This window comes from Micromesistius poutassou (assembly GCF_964030765.1).
Source record: "Micromesistius poutassou genome assembly, chromosome: 6".
Lineage (NCBI taxonomy): Eukaryota > Metazoa > Chordata > Actinopteri > Gadiformes > Gadidae > Micromesistius > Micromesistius poutassou.
In genome coordinates, this window is record NC_140276.1 from 3,370,428 (window position 1) to 3,386,322 (window position 15,895).

Consider the following 15,895-nt stretch of genomic DNA (forward strand, 5'->3'; position numbering starts at 1 on the left):
AGCTAAACAACCTGACAAAAGTACTGACAAAAGTACTGAAATAAACACCATCTGTGAGCCAATCACAGCCAACATTGTTAGTGGTCGTAACACACACACATCTTAGACATGGCACATCGGACAAACTGTCGGAAAAATCCCCAAAACTCAACTCGCAATCCCGACACAATGTTGAGGTGTAAGTGGGTCTTCTTAAGAAGAAATCTAGACTTCAATCGCTCTGAGACAATACTAAAAAAACGATCTGAGACACCATCCAGGGCTGAACAAAAGCTGTGTGCTGGGTGGTAGTACTCAGTGAAAAGAAGGCCTTGGTCTTAAACTTGGCTTTTTAACTGAAATGCTCAATTGAGTGATGTGCCAGATTGGCGCTCATTATACTTCCCAGGAGTCGTGACTCGTGTCCGTGGCAGAGGTGGGGAGGACGGCATTGAGCCTGCACTGGCCTTGGCCAGTAACAGAACCTGACATGGGACTTCAGACATTTAACTTGGCTCCCACTGGCGTGATCGCGCGATAAAAGTCGAATTGAACCGAACAACTTGAACAAAGGTCGAAGCAGCTCACACCTCCTCCTCCTCCTCCTCCTCCTCCTCTCTCTCGCTGCGAGTAGACGGCTTCAAAGGTGCATCAAGCCCAATAAGCCTCAGCATATCAAACGGTGAGACAGAAAACAGCCTGGATCTAGGATCCTCCTGTGGTGTGATTGAGCCATGGTTAGAGAGACTGATGTTAATATTCCTGGTGTCGGACACAGGGGTTGAGCATGAAAGTGGATGTCATATATAGGTTACTCTTAAGTCATCTTTTAAATCACTGCATTAGTGTAGCCGCGCCCAAAAAGACTCTGAGTAGTTGCCAGATGATGGGTTTAAGGAGGGGATTTTAAGTGAAAAGTGCTGTGACACTTGAGAAAGTTTGGTGAGATATTTCAACAAGGGAATAAATATGGACTGACAAAAATGTTAACAACCTTGTTTATCTCATTTGAAACTTGTTGAAATTGTTGAACTTGCTGAGATATGGCATATTGTATAAAATCCCAAAATATTTATTGCATGCATCATTATGCATGCATTATCATTAAAAATATATAATTAATTTAGAATTGAGAACAAAAACGATAGCATGCATGAATCTTACAAGTGTCTCTTCTCTTCACACAACGCCTTTGTTATCTATCTATCTATCTATCTATATATATATATATAGATATATATAAATTAACTTTAAAGAGAGTTTCACTTAGTTTTTTTCTAACATTACTGATCTACTGGGGAATGAGAACACCACAGAGGCTTAAGGAGAAGAAAGTAATACTGCTTTACTTTGACAACACATTACTGTAGGGAAAGAGGAAGGAATAAATTCTAGCCAAATGCCTTGCATGCACTAGTGGATATGCATGGCTGACTAAAAAGTTTAACCCAAGTTATTTTTATATACATTTTCAATCTAAAAGATAAATTACATTTTCTGAGATAGCTTTTGTTTTTCATTAGGATAAGAAGAACGACCGGATACATATATATAAAAACGATTTGCTTCTGTATAATAAGAATGGCTCTGGATGAAACCACTGGGTTATGTCAGGGACGTCCATCAGCCATGTCAAGACTACATCTGGGGGTACAGCGTCATTAGGGAGCCTGGATGACCCTCACCATGTCTCCAGCTAGCCCAGATCTATCGCCTGCCTTGCACTTTGTCAACGTGACTGAATTGGTGTGGTAAAAGTTCAAGTGAAACATGTTTTTATTTTGTTTTTTTTGATTGAGGAGCTGAAGAAGAGGGGAAATGTCTTGGAACAGCGTCCCCCTAGACCTATGAGTGGTCTGATTTAATTCTAGTCTTACTCTACTCTTGAAAATGGGAACAATGAGAGGATGTCTCATGCCTGGGAGCTTCTGACTCTAAAGGAAGACCAAAGTTCTCAGTCGGTAGTTTCAGTTTTTCGTTTTTTTTTTTTTTATGATAATAACCTTGACCCGGACAAGGTTGTGGAGATTGAGCATGGAGTGGACCGCCTGTTATAGCTCATAGCACAGATGCAGACCTGAAGACACAATAGGTAGAAGCAGGGCCGTATAGCCAGGGTTTGAAAAATAGTGAGGGGGGGGAGGGGTATTACGGCTTCAATTGGGGGGGTTCGGTTATATTTGGGGTGGTTGTGGCTCCAGTTGCGGGGGGGGGAGGGGAAGCCGTTCTCAACGGCTGATGTTGTATACAGTTGTATTTAGGTTTGGACCTCTGTCCTATCATAGCTAGCTACGGCCATGGGTAAGAGCAGTGTCACAGTGGGCTGGGTTAGACACCCCTGCTAAACCTTCTGTCCTGACTGCCCCAACGTGAGCCCCCTGGGCTTCTGGTAAACATCCTGGAGCCCGGTCTGAGAAGGTGGAACGTGTGAGAGCAACAGCCACAACAAGAAAATCCTGATGAAAATAACAACACGCCCCAGTTATATGTACATGAATCAATGGCATTTAATGATGATACAACGCCATTGGTGGCAAGTGTCATGAAGATGAAAGTGGAGCAGGAGGTCAACCCTAGAGCGGTGGAACGGTGAGAAGTATTACTCTTGCCTTTGTCACCGCCAGAATGCATGCGGCGTTCTTTGAGACGTCAAAATACTTTGTCTTTTACCTGCACGTCTTACCTGCACCTGCTGTTCATTGTGCAGGTGCAGAAACTACACAGCCTGCCTTTGAATCAATGCCTTCCTCTGAGATGTTATCTGTTATTTTATGTTACTGATGATCAATAAAAACCTAGACTTTCGAGTGACACAGGGATGACATTTCTTCTTCTTCTTTGGGACAGAGTAGGCCGACGTGTCTTTGTGGGGCATATGGGTCCTTTTCGGTAAGACTGATAAACAACCCATTCTGTGGATTAGCTTTGACAACAGGCTGGACCTTGGTCGAAACTCAGGTTGACATTTTTGTCTTTTTTTTTAATTTATTTTTTTCAATTCAGACACCAGTTGTGCTAGATGGTTCGATTCCATTGCACACAATATTGCAATTTGTATGGTAATTGAATTGCTTTCTGTCCTTTCCTCCGTCCCTGGACACCAAAGACGCCAAGGCTGTAGCATACACCAAAGAGAAGGGCAACTTCCGGCTGTTCAAAGTTTTTGCCAGCTAAATAATGGGATTTATAAATCAAACCCAGTTTACAAAACATTTGATTTGTTCTGGGAATCGTAGAACTATCATGCCATGTATATTCTTACTTATCTATTCTATATGTTGTGTATAGCCTGTGACCTTACAGCCCAGTGTGAAGGATTGAGGTGACCACTAGCCCGGAGGTTGCAGATTGCAGCCAACTGAATCTTCCCCCCCCCCCCCCCCCCCCCACCTACCTTACCTTCCAATGACGCCGGAGGGCTGCACTGATCTGTGTTGTGTAAGGTGTCAGCAGGTGCTTTCAAAACGATGTGACTGTTTACGACAGCATCTGGTAGCATCATAGGTGTCAAGTGATGAGGCTATTTGTTCGATTTTATTGAACAAATTGTGTTTTTGTTATTTATAGAACATGTAAATTCTGCACTACACTGTTTTACCGTCTGTGCAAAGGTGGATGTCCATGTCCGAGAGAAGCTCGGGCACGTTGAATGCGAGGGTGTGTGTGTGTGTGTTTGTGTGTGTGAAGATGTGTTATACTGAGTATCCTTGGATACTCAGTGTAACCCCACAGTGTGGAGCACATTTCATACATAACATTGGTCATTAAAATGCTCTCCCACCACAACAGTTCTAAAACATTATCCCAAATTTGTCGTAGCCATGGCGATAACACGCCCACTCCTTTCTACAACTCTTAGTTCTGGGCCGTTCTGCAGAAGCATGGCGATGCAACATGGTACCGCCAACCCTAACCCTAACCCTGACCCTGACCCTAAACCTAACCCTAACCCTGACCCTAAACCTAACCTATTATATTCCATTCCTGCCACTTAATGCTTCACAGTGGACCTTCAAACATGTCTCTACACTCTAAAGAAGAACTAGGTCTTTCATCACTTTGTTCATCCCAAGGTCAAAAGGTCACTAATTGGCTCTGGGTGAAAGCCGTGAAGGTTTGAATGCGATGCCACTTACATTTATTATGTACTGTGCCGAAACAATAATCTCTTCTGCAGCAGTCATGTATAATGTTTAACAGCAGACTGGAGTTCACTCCGGTCGCGTGGCCTTGGGGCGAGGCACAGACCGTAACGCGTATAAGTAACCTTCCAACGAAAACAACTTCACCATATGTGCTCCCTGTCCCTGCCAGGTGCTACTTTTTCAGGTTTCAAAGGGCATGTACAGAAAAGCACAGGTGATGCTCTCATAGCAGCTTGCAGGGTAAGCCCCATGTAACTCTCTCTCTCTCTCTCTCTCTCTCTCTCTCTCTCTCCCTCTCTCTCTCTCTCCCTCCCTCTCCCTCTCTCTCTCCCTCTCTCCCTCTCTCTCTCCCTCTCCCTCTCCCTCTCTCTCTCTCCCTCTCCCTCTCTCTCTCTCTCTCTCTCTCCTCCTCTCTCTCTCCCCTCCCTCTCCCTCCTCCCTCTCCCTCTCTCTCTCTCTCTCTCTCTCTCTCTCTCTCTCTCTCTCTCTCTCTCTCTCTCTCCCTCTCTCCCTCTCTCTCTCCCTCTCTCCCTCTCTCTCTCCCTCTCCCTCTCCCTCTCCCTCTCTCTCTCTCTCTCTCTCCCTCTCCCTCTCCCTCTCCCTCTCCCTCTGTCTCTCCCGCCCTCTCTCTCTCTCTTTCTCTCTGTGTCGAGTGCGAGTTTTAAAATGCTAAGTACCATTGTGATGCAGACCATGTGGACTGAAGGGCATTGGATCAGAGTCAAAATAAAGAATTCTAGGAAAGTTGGGAAGAAGAACAAAAGCAGAAAAGGCGTCATTTGGAAATATATTTACGGTTCGTTTTCATGAAAACACAATGAGCCTGACACCATTTTAAACAAATCACCTTTTGTTTGCACATAAAATGGATGATGCAGCAAAACATTATAATCCACAATAAAGTTCCTCAGTGCTTTTGTCTGTTACTTATTAGGAAATATATTGCATTTTCCAGAAAGCAAGAATAAAAAGACCCCTAAAAAAAAAAAGACCCCACCACCAAAACCCATTTCTCTTGTGGTTTCTGAAAGTGGGGTTGCCTGTGGTCCATCCAGCTCACACTCTTCCCAGACCAGAAGATCTTCTTCACACTCTGTTTTTACAGTCTGTCCTGGAGGAAAAGAGCTCCCTGGGGCAGCTGCAGGGCTAAGCATTAAACTAGTTTGAGGTTTTTTGGACTTATATGTAGTGTTCTCTTCTCTCACACTCCAGGATCCTACATGCCTTGTTATCATGATACCGAGGCTCTCTGATGATCCATTCTAGAGACGCCAGATAAAAACAAGAGCTAGAGGGAGCATAGCAGTAGACCATGTGGTCTACGGCGAGATGAAGCCAAGAAGAAATAGGTGTTGTTTCTATTTAGGATGCATTGAGAGTGGTCCGGCGGGGAGCATTGTTTTAGGATGCATACAGGGATGTGCGAGCCGCGGACATTAAGTATTAATAACCGAGAAATTTTTTGACAGGGCCTCTGACAAACTAGACACCTCTCCATCCCTCCCCTGGACCAATTATAAAGTGATACAAAGAGAAGTTTAGAGGAGTTTGCAGTGCTCAACTAAACCTTGAGAAAGCAGTTTAAGGCCATACCTGGACGTCAGTCACTGAGGAACGTCAGGTATTTCTGGGTCAAATAAGAGTTCTCCAAATAAGTTCTGTGTGGCTGTAGGAGGAGGGGAAGAAGCCAGTGTATTGTGTCTTCAGCAGGTTTTACGGGAGCCTAACAAGAACTATTCCAATACGTGGGTCGCTGTATACTATGAAATACCATAGACAGGCAACAGCAATTTCAGGTCTTTGTTCATTAGGAGGTCATTAGAAGGTCTAATTGGATAACCCTCCGCTTTTAATTATGGAATCATTTTGTACACAGTTAGTATTAAACAAATTATACCCTGGAATAAAATTCTACAGACTTCTTTCCTGGTTGCTATGCAACCTCGCTAGGTTATGTTATTATAACATCACAGTATTAATATAAAGTCACGACTCCGGGTTCCTGAAATTACTATTAATAATGTCAGGTAAATAAAGATTCTAACCACCTGTGTGGTTATAAAAGTGACTGCAGACCTGGATATAATTACCCCCCCCCCCCCCCCCCACTGTTTGTACAACAGAATACAATCCTGCCACCTTCTCCACATAATCATTTACATTTTTAAATGTGTTACTGCAAACGACGATATTAGGCCCAACGTGGCTTAATATCCCAAATGTTGCGGTGTTAACATCAACACGTGTTAACACACCATGCACGGTGCATCTACCTGTGCCCGTGTGTATGTGTGTGCATGTGTGCGTGTGCATTTGTGCATGTGTGTGTGTGTGTGCGCACCTGCTTGCATGTGTGCTTGCATGTGTGCGTGCGTGCATGTGTGCGCGTGTGTGCCTGTGTGTGTGTGTGTGGTTCTTTCCTAAATCACTGTTTGGGGCTCTCGCTCCTCACACACCAGAGGATGAATCACATGGCGGCGTGCGCAAGGCGGCATCCTCTGGCGCGCCGAGCAGATGTTGTAAATCCACGGCCGCTTACAGAGACAGGTGCCCTCCAGTCCGTTCCCGTCTGCCGCCCTGGTAATGGTGTGTTTCCCTTCTCTGGAACACCGAGGAACCCAAGCAGCGCTCACTGCGACCTCTGTCATCGCTGCGACGCAAGGTTATCCACCGCAGAACATAACCCCCCCCAACCCCACGACTAATCGGTTGAAGGGGGCGGGGGTGATGCAGAGTCTCTCTCTCTCTCTCTCTCTCTCTCTCTCTCTCTCTCTCTCTCTCTCTCTCTCTCTCTCTCTCTCTCTCTCTCTCTCTCTCTCTCTCTCTCTCTCTCTCTCTCTCTCTCTCTCTCTCTCTCTCTCTCTCTCTCTCTCTCTCTCTCCCTATTATTCTGAAGGAGTTTTTTTGTGCGAAATAACTGACAGTGTGAACACAGTTGTTCAAGAAATCGAATCGAATAGGATTGTCTGCAGCGGCCTTCTTCGTCTGAGGCCTTCCTCCGTTTTCTGGCCGTCACTTTATCAACCAGTGACCTAATATACGTATGTAAAGTTATATGTTAGATGTATAGATAGCTGATGTAACTTTTTAATTTGTTACCATGTGTTTAACCATTGATGGTGTGTGTGTGTGTGTGTTACCAGTGATTGCGTATGTGTGTGTAACCACTGATGGCGTGTGTGTGTGTGTGTGTGTGTGTGTGACCGCTGATGGTGTGTGTGCATCTTTGTGTTAGCACTGATGGCGTGTGTGTGTGTGTGTGTGTGTAACCACTGATGGCGTGTGTGTGTGTGTGTGTGTGTAAAACCACTTACGTTTTGTGTAATCCCCACCCAAAGGGTGCGTGTTACCACTACCACTACATCAGTACTACCGACTACGAGCGTCCACCTCCCCCTTCCTAATGAATGAGAAACGCTATCCAACGCTTCCTCTTCTGGACACACGGCCCTCAGGGTCAATGGATTACTGTCAGGTCGGGGCTCTCTCTCTCTGCCTTCGATCCGTTTCCGGAACGTGATCCCGTCGCAACGCATGAGACACGGGAGAGCTCAGGTTCCCTGCTCCAGACAGAGATCTAATTCAGTAACCCGCAAACAGGAATATAAGGTCTTTTCATTTTATCAGAAACAACAATGAGGTCACCCAATAGATTCGATTGATTTGATTAGGCAAATGGCTCCTTGTGGATGCGAATTAGAGATTAATTATTTTGAGATGAGAAACCCTCTGGTGCCAACACTTGACTTGTTTACAGGCATCGTGCAGCCTGGGAATACTGAGCAAACTAACTATTACACTCTGCCTTCTGAAATAAAACGTAACTCAGACACAAACACAGACATGGCCCAGGGTAATAAATAGACAGTATTTATCTTCAATGAAATAATGGTTACACAGGGTTTAATTCAGCCATCACGACTCTGATATAAAATACATTCATTAAGTCCGTTAGCACCTCGTGAATGTCATGGGAATGGCGTTGTGGCCACAACGATACGAGACAGCTGCATCCATCATGGCCGCCGCGTTATTGAAGGGCCTGGCGTCCTGATCACTTCAATTTGTTTTGCACATTTTCCTTAATTTTTTGGCTCATTACATTCATTACTTATTGTCACATTTTGAGGCCCTACATAAAACAACGATGCAGGCGACACGTCGGGACTGAGGAGAAACAGATCCGTCTCTGCAGTAGAACCGGGATAAATTATACATTTGTCAATTCTGATAGAGTTTCCTCGTAACACGCAAAGGGTTTTTGGCGAGCGTTTTGGGGAAATAGTGCTTAATGAGATTTAATTATAATATCGTGGGCTTTCCATGAGAGACTGATCTAATCGTAAGTCTCTTTGGATTAAAGTATCCCGTAAATTAAGTTGTGTAATGTACTGTAAATGCAATCTGTCGCAAAGATGAATCCTATTTATGGCCTTTTTAGGGAGGTTAATAAAATGAACAGAAAATAAATAAAATGATCGTTTCGCCTTAATATTTGAACGTTCCCATTGGTGTACTTTTATTGTATCGACGTCTACAAAGTCTCGAATAACATCAAAATGGGATACGGATCATAAAGAGTATGGAAACGTTATGCCATGAATACACAAAGCATATCAACTATTATAAATGTACGGAAAAGAGAAGGAGGAAGAGGAGGAGGAGGAGAGAGTGGACAGTGTTTACACAGAGAGAGTGTGCGTTGAAGCCTCACCATTACAAAAGGATTAGTGCACAGGATGTACCAAGGTCTGCTGCAGTCAGAGCGTTCTCCGACTGTCACAGACAGACTAAGGTCTAATGTCACAGCTGTGGGCGAAGACGTCCGCAGGAGAGAGAAAACACACAGTCAGTCAGGTAAGTTCAAATGTCTCCGTGCCATATTGTCCGACCGTATGCACAATGGAAATATTTATTCCCCACTCGACGGACCGGAGAAGATCAAGTTCAAGTTCCGTTGATCATATGCAAAAATATGTGAGGACAACGATACATTAAAATGTCTGTGGTGATTCACAGTTATTCTACAGCATAACTTGATATGACTTAATATATGTGGCGCATTCAAGTATATTCACATTTACTAAGATAAGATATGAAAGTAGGTAACTATTTGAGTGTAAAAGCCCAAACCAAGTCTTTAGAAGTCCTGAGATGAAGTGCTCTTTGGACTTTTAGACATTAAACAGACTAAACAGACAAGAAAGAAAAAAACAAGAAAGAGACCAATAATCACGGTAAAAACCCGTCCTTGGGCCGTTGTCATCTGCTCCCATTTATTGTCTTCCTCCATCAATCTCCATGGAGACTTACTACTCTGAACCCTGAATAGACTTTGAAGTGTCCCAGAAAGGCGTTTGGGCAACGCGGGAGGGGTGGAAGTAGAGCTTAGTCCCTTGGTTCTGAAATGTTGTCACCAAGGGGCTGTGGTTGCCTGTCAGCGATGGGGCTTTCACTCAGCATATAAACACACTCCTGGCTAATGAGGCTCTGTAGGGGCCTGGGGGGCACACTCCACCACGGCTGGGTCTTTTAATAGAGAGAGACTGCGTTAAGCAACAAGGGGTCCCACTCAAAATCATTGCCGACTCGTACGGTTCAGCTCTGAATACATGGCCGTGCTTTAATGCTTTGGTCCTCAGGTAACGATTGAAAATGTGTTTTGCTTTTTTACTAAGTGTGATGTATCTCAAAGGGTGGGAAAGGGGTTGGGGGCTGTGGGGTTGGTGGAGGGGTGGGGGGGAGAGAGAGGGTATTGGCAGTCTGGACGAAAAGTACTGTGTTTGTCTCCCTGCCCTGAGGCTTCCGAGAGCAAAGTGTGAATCTGAAGACGCTGTAGAGAAGATGCTGCTAAATAACTAAATTGTTTCAGCAAATAATTGTACCTCTAAGATCATCAGCCTGCACCCATCTGAGCTCTGCAGAGAAAGGCTTGACGATTGCATTCTGAAATCGAGCTAGATAAAACAAACTGCGTTCTATAATTTTGTGGTCAGGTGATCTTGCGTCTGCCGCACTTCCCTCGGCACAAAATGTCAACAAGAAACGACCGAATACGGAGCAAACACAGTCGGATGGGCCACTTAATGGAAAAGATAATACTGGAATGCCAGCTAATGGGTTTAATCTCACAGCAGTAATACATAACCATACAAATTAATTGACCATTCCGTTTCAAGAAAGACTACAGGAGCATTACGCTCCACACTCCACACAGCTTCAGACAGCCTTCCTTGTGAACTTCTGAAACTAGGCTACTGAAACTTTTCCATTAAATAAAAGAAAACCTGATTTGAAGGTATAGCAAAAAAGGAGGTCAGTGCGTGGCGGTAAATTATAGGGGTTATCAGCTTGACCCGTTACAGATGTTTCCCTCAATTAAAGTCTGACGCACATCCAGGTGTCTAAAGTGAGCAGTCAGGCATCCCTCCATCTAGCCTCACTCGATGTGCTCTCTCTCACTGTTTATATAATATATACAGTGGGACCAGGCCTCAACTCACAATTTTATTCCACATATTACACCCTTCCACGCACAAACGCAAGCACACACATTGCACACACACACACACACACAAACACTCTCTCTCTCTCTCTCTCTCTCTCTCTCTGTGTGTCTCTCTCTCTCTCTCGCTCTCTCTCTCCCTCCCTCTCTTTCTCTCTTTCTCTCTCTCTTTCTCACACACACACATGGGACCCTACTTACCCCTCTTTTTCAGGCAACCACATTTGCCATTGCAAAACCATCTTAAGCTCTGTGTCAGAAAGATTGATCCATTTTTTTTAACCACCAAGAGTCAATTCGCCTTCCAACAACAAGATATCCAGCCACCAGCTTCAGTTTTTTTTGTTTTTTTCCAAAGACGAGATACAGTATGTCCCTGATTGTTTTTCCCCAACAACAGCCACAAAGGCTTTTAATGCCAGACCCCGAATTGGCCATGGTGCTGAATGGAATTGCATAAAGTTTTAAATGAATATGTGAGCAAGTACCATTCCAACTTTTCTTATGGTTCTTATATATTGAAACAATTATAGAGACAAAAGTTATATGAGAGTTTCAAACCTTCCCTTTATATATTTTTTCCCACAACTTTAAGTAGAATTGTTAATGCTCTGTGTCGAAGACAAGGTGTGTGAAAACATTCAACTATAACATGGAGAGCTCCCTCTGGCAAACCACAGAGTCAAAAGGGCAAGCAAAAGACAAATTAACAATTCATCATCTTCATGCTGTCTGTAAACAAACTGAAGTAGCCTGCTTTCTATAACGGTTCTTGCATAAGGTCCCACTACACACTCATTTAACAACATGCTTTGCCACTTAAGAAGAGGAATCTTTGAGGAGAATCTTTAAGGGGACGAAGTAGAGTCTTTATTTCTGTCATTGTTCCTGTAAAAGCAATACACTAATAAATGAAGGTGAGATAAAGTACGATAGTAAGAGAAATTTAAGAATCAGGAAAGAGATGTGATTTCTAGACCATGATGTATGAGTGAAACATACAGTGTATTTTGGCACACATTGCTGCCCAATGAAATGCTGCCAAAGTTGATCAAAAACCAATCAAAGCAAGAACTTTACAAGTTGCATATTATTGCATATTCCAACTTGAGCCTGATGAGCAGCCCAATTTGACTCAATTCCTTACCAAAGGGAGAAGGGTATTCAAGTATTGCACTAAAGTAGTCATTTACATGCGTTTCAATTAAATGTTGTGCCTTTAAATATTGAACTACACGTTGTTGAAATGTTTTTAATTATCTTGTGTGAATGTATCTTACACTTCTATACTGTGCGTATTATTACATCTATCATTATAATACTTAGAATCATGTAAGCAGTTAATGTCAGATATCCTGGAGTATTTTTTAAGTTCACTTCTGGATATTAATCATTATCTAATTGTATTTTGGACTTTCATTTTTTGCCCCAAAAAAGAGGGGGGGGGGTACCCGGTCGAAATCAAGCAAAACGGCCATTGAGTGTTCTAGAACGCCCAACTAGCTAAGCTAATGTTAGCCGCGGCGAGCTCAGCAGCAGCTGAGGATAGCATTAGCTGGGAGAGCCAGGCTAGCTCTTCCAGCCCAGTCACCAGCTGTCTAATCCTGCAGCTGATGTTGAGCGCGGGGTAGCATGAATAATTCTGGGTAACACAGGAAAACAGCCCACTGGAGCAGATTGCACTGAGCCTGCCTTGACAGCCAGGGACAAATTACAAATAACCATAAAGCACAATCGAGCCGAGAATAAATAGTTGGTCAATGTTAGACGTTTTATAACAAGGTCAAAGTGTTTTTTTGCCGGTATTATTCCTAAATCAACATAAATTACCCCGTTACCACCATTGACACTATTCACCAAATAATCCCTCCAACTCAATAAATGTGTCACTTTCGTTCAGCCGCACAGAGTCAGGCTGTATCTGACTTCACCGCCGGTGCCTAACCGCCTGACAGTTTGTGGTGGGAGTCAGATGTTTCACCTGAGTGACGCGAGACAGAAATCGCAGAGCAACATCTCAGCTGCTAAAAAGAGTTAAAATCTCAATAATTAAACATGGAGCCCTTTTTTTCCTCTCCAACGGTTCTAAGAAGTGAGCCAGGGCGTTGGAAAACCGCCGCAGAGTCTCCGAAGCTTCAACCCACTTCAACAACATCTGTGGGCGAACGTCACTTCAAATTATTGATAGGGCTCAAATGGAACACTCTCACTCTGCTTCCTTCCTTACTTATATTTCCTGTGGCTATCAAGTGATGAAAGATAGGATGCCAGGCTGTAAGAGTCATTTGACCTGCTCAGCCCAGAGCTACGAACACTACATATTTAGGAGTAGGGTAACAGGATATCAAGCAGTGATTAGGTATTGACAGCTAGCCATTAGCCTTTGGTGACCACCTATGCCAGTCCATTCCTAATACTTGGCAGAACAACAAGAGACACGGGATGAGGAATTAACCAAGTGGTTTTAATTTGATTTCGAGTTTACTTCATTCTCCAAAAGAGCTCTGTGAGTTAATACCTGTTTCAAATGAGATTCATTGCAAATCTGTTAGTAGAGGCCAGGCAATAAAACAGGCGATGTCTGGTAATACCTATGTGTGTGTGTGTGTGTGTGTGTGTGTGTGTGTGTGTGTGTGTGTGTGTGTGTGTGTGTGTGTGTGTGTGTGTGTGTGTGTGTGTGTGTGTGTGTGTGTGTGTGCCTGCGTGCATCTGTGCATGCGTCTGTGTATGTGTGCGTGCATGAGTGTGTTTGTGTGTTTGTGTGTGTGTGTGTGTGTGTGAGTACATGTCTATCCCTCTCTCTCTATATCTTCCACTCCCATTCTCTCTCTATCTCTCTCTCTCGCTGTCTCTAGAGCTCACACTATCTAGCTCTGTTTCCTCTCTCTACATGTGTGTCAGGTATTATTAATGTCAAATTCAGTATGTCATATGACTAAGGTTAATTAAAAGGTGTGCGCCGGAGAGAAATGTTTCGATCAATCAGGTCAATTGCTCCCGATTGGCAAACAAGTCTGGTGTGCCAGTGGTGATTGACTTTAATTACCAGGTTACCAGTCTGAATACCCATGTAGATAATGTCTTACCCATGCAGTATGAACCATTAATATTTCATGCAATCACCTTATGCCGCTGAAGTGAGAACCTGGCGAACCAGCGCAGATAATGATCTGAATACACGGTGCTGCTACGACCAGCCAACGGTGCCAACGAATCAGAGCTAAAACAATGATGGGTTGGACGGAAAAAAAAAGGACATTCTTTCTGTATCACGGTGTGAGACTCCTGTGTTGGTCTGTGAAAGAGAAGCGCCGTGTATGATCATGTGGCAGCTGAGAGCAACGCTTGGACTTTACACCCCCTGTTCTGCCGACGATTTGTTTATGTTTTTTCACTCGTTTGTTTGAGACCCAGTGGCAATTCGGCAATTACGCTTCAAATCTTCTCGTTGCTTGTCTTATCATTTGTTGGTGGACACATCCTTACTATTCTCCAGATGTCTTATAACTCAAAACAAAGCTGCCTGAAGAAAAGCATTTTGATTTGACCTGCTTTACAAATTAGAAATAGAGAAACAGTCTCTCCTAGCATACAAGCGTGTGTGTGTGCGTGTGCGTGTGCGTGTGCGTGCGTGCGTGCGTGCGTGACCCCCAGTCACTAGCCATGCAAAGCCATTATACCTCTTCAGCAGCCCATATAAATGCATCAAGTTGCCCAAAGAGCCAGTGGTGGCTGATCTATCTGTGGGCTGCCTCAGCTAATTGTCCCGGGCAGATGGCTAAACACAGTCTGAGGCTAGTCTGCAGAAAGTCAATAGTGTAGTAGTGCAGGGGAAATGAGGTAGGCCTACCCAATGAATTCCCCATGAACAACCGTAAGTAATGCAGTATGAGTATTACTTATATATGTGTATAGGCCAATATATATATATATATAGAGGCCTATATATGCAAGTTTATTGTCTTCAGGCCTCATTATGCTGTTCTTATTTCACCAGCATCTAGCTCATTTCATCGATCAGGTGTGATGGGTAAACTCTGTGAGCAAAGCGACATCTCAATCTTTCTGCTGTGGCTGGTGAGGAAAAGATACTCCAACTTCATCCAATTACATGGCTATGTGATTTTACGTGGGTGGTTACGCAAATGACAGAGATCTATGCACATTTCTCAAAGGGGGCATATATACACGATCCTATTTGAGAATAAACTTTTTTTTTTATGAAAAACATGGGCATACAGAAACTTGCATGAACTTCGAACAAGCCATAAGAACATTGACTCATACATGTAGAATATACATCAAAGCACTCCAACGCGTCAAAGCTTGCGCCTCATGGATCGCGCGCGCGCAAACACGCACACACACACGCACGCACGCACGCGCACACGCATACGCACACGCACACGCACACACACAATGGTGCGCAGAATCGAATCACTTAAATTATAGCTGTACATACACGAATACTGGTGTTAGTTTATCCTATATTTAAGGTGAGATTTTTTTTTGTACTATAGTATATGTAGGACATGTCTTTTGTGGGGAATATTCATTTCTTCCTTATTTCCTTAACTCTACTCTACTGACCATACAGTAAAAATATCAAATAGTCATACAAGAACATGCACAGGCGATGAAAAGTTTCTAATCTGTTTAATATTTGGTAAGGTTTACCTCAAATCCCTTAAACAACCTTTACGTTCCAAACGCACACATCTAACCGCATATCGTTCCACCCTGACATACGCACTTTACATGAGGAAGGAAGGGAACTCGCCACCTACCCAAAGTTACAAAGTGCACCAGATAGACTCCCCAGAGCTCCATGTCTGCACCAGAGGATGAATCTCTGCTCAGCTCGGCAGACCCAGCACCTCTTAGTCCACCCTCTGCACACCTCGCCTACACAGCAGGAACGGGTCCTGCTTTACGCGAGGATATCATCATTTGGAAATTAACTAAGAAGAAAAAAAGAACTCCGGGGATGCTTTATTCGCAATTCCACTTATTCTTCTTCTCCTTCTCAGTGAAGTTCTTCCAGTACGACCGTCCGGGGTGCGTGCGCCGATGAAGAGCCGTGCGCTGTGATGCTGGAAAAGTTCTCGTACGCGGGCATCCTCCGATGCACCGTACGCACGGTGCGGTATATTCTGAGATCTCTAAGACCGGTTCACTTCCTACTCCTGTGTAGGTGCGATGTAGGTATGACGACCAGCGCCGCTGGGAGAGAGCGACTGTAGGAATGGAGGCAGCGCAGCGCAGA

At 44.0% G+C, this 15,895-nt stretch overlaps 1 protein-coding gene across 1 annotated transcript in view; it reads right to left on the minus strand.

The window, feature by feature from the left end:
* gfra4b (GDNF family receptor alpha 4b) overlaps window positions 1–15,563 on the minus strand; it is a gene marked incomplete at its 3' end in the record, with an annotated part of 32,173 nt that extends 16,610 nt beyond the window's left edge. The window contains exon 1 of the mRNA XM_084469494.1: window positions 15,417–15,563. Within this exon, the coding sequence (XP_084325620.1) occupies window positions 15,417–15,459 (43 nt within the window). The 5' untranslated portion in view covers window positions 15,460–15,563. The remainder of the gene's footprint in view (window positions 1–15,416) is intronic.
* Window positions 15,564–15,895: the final 332 nt, after the last annotated feature.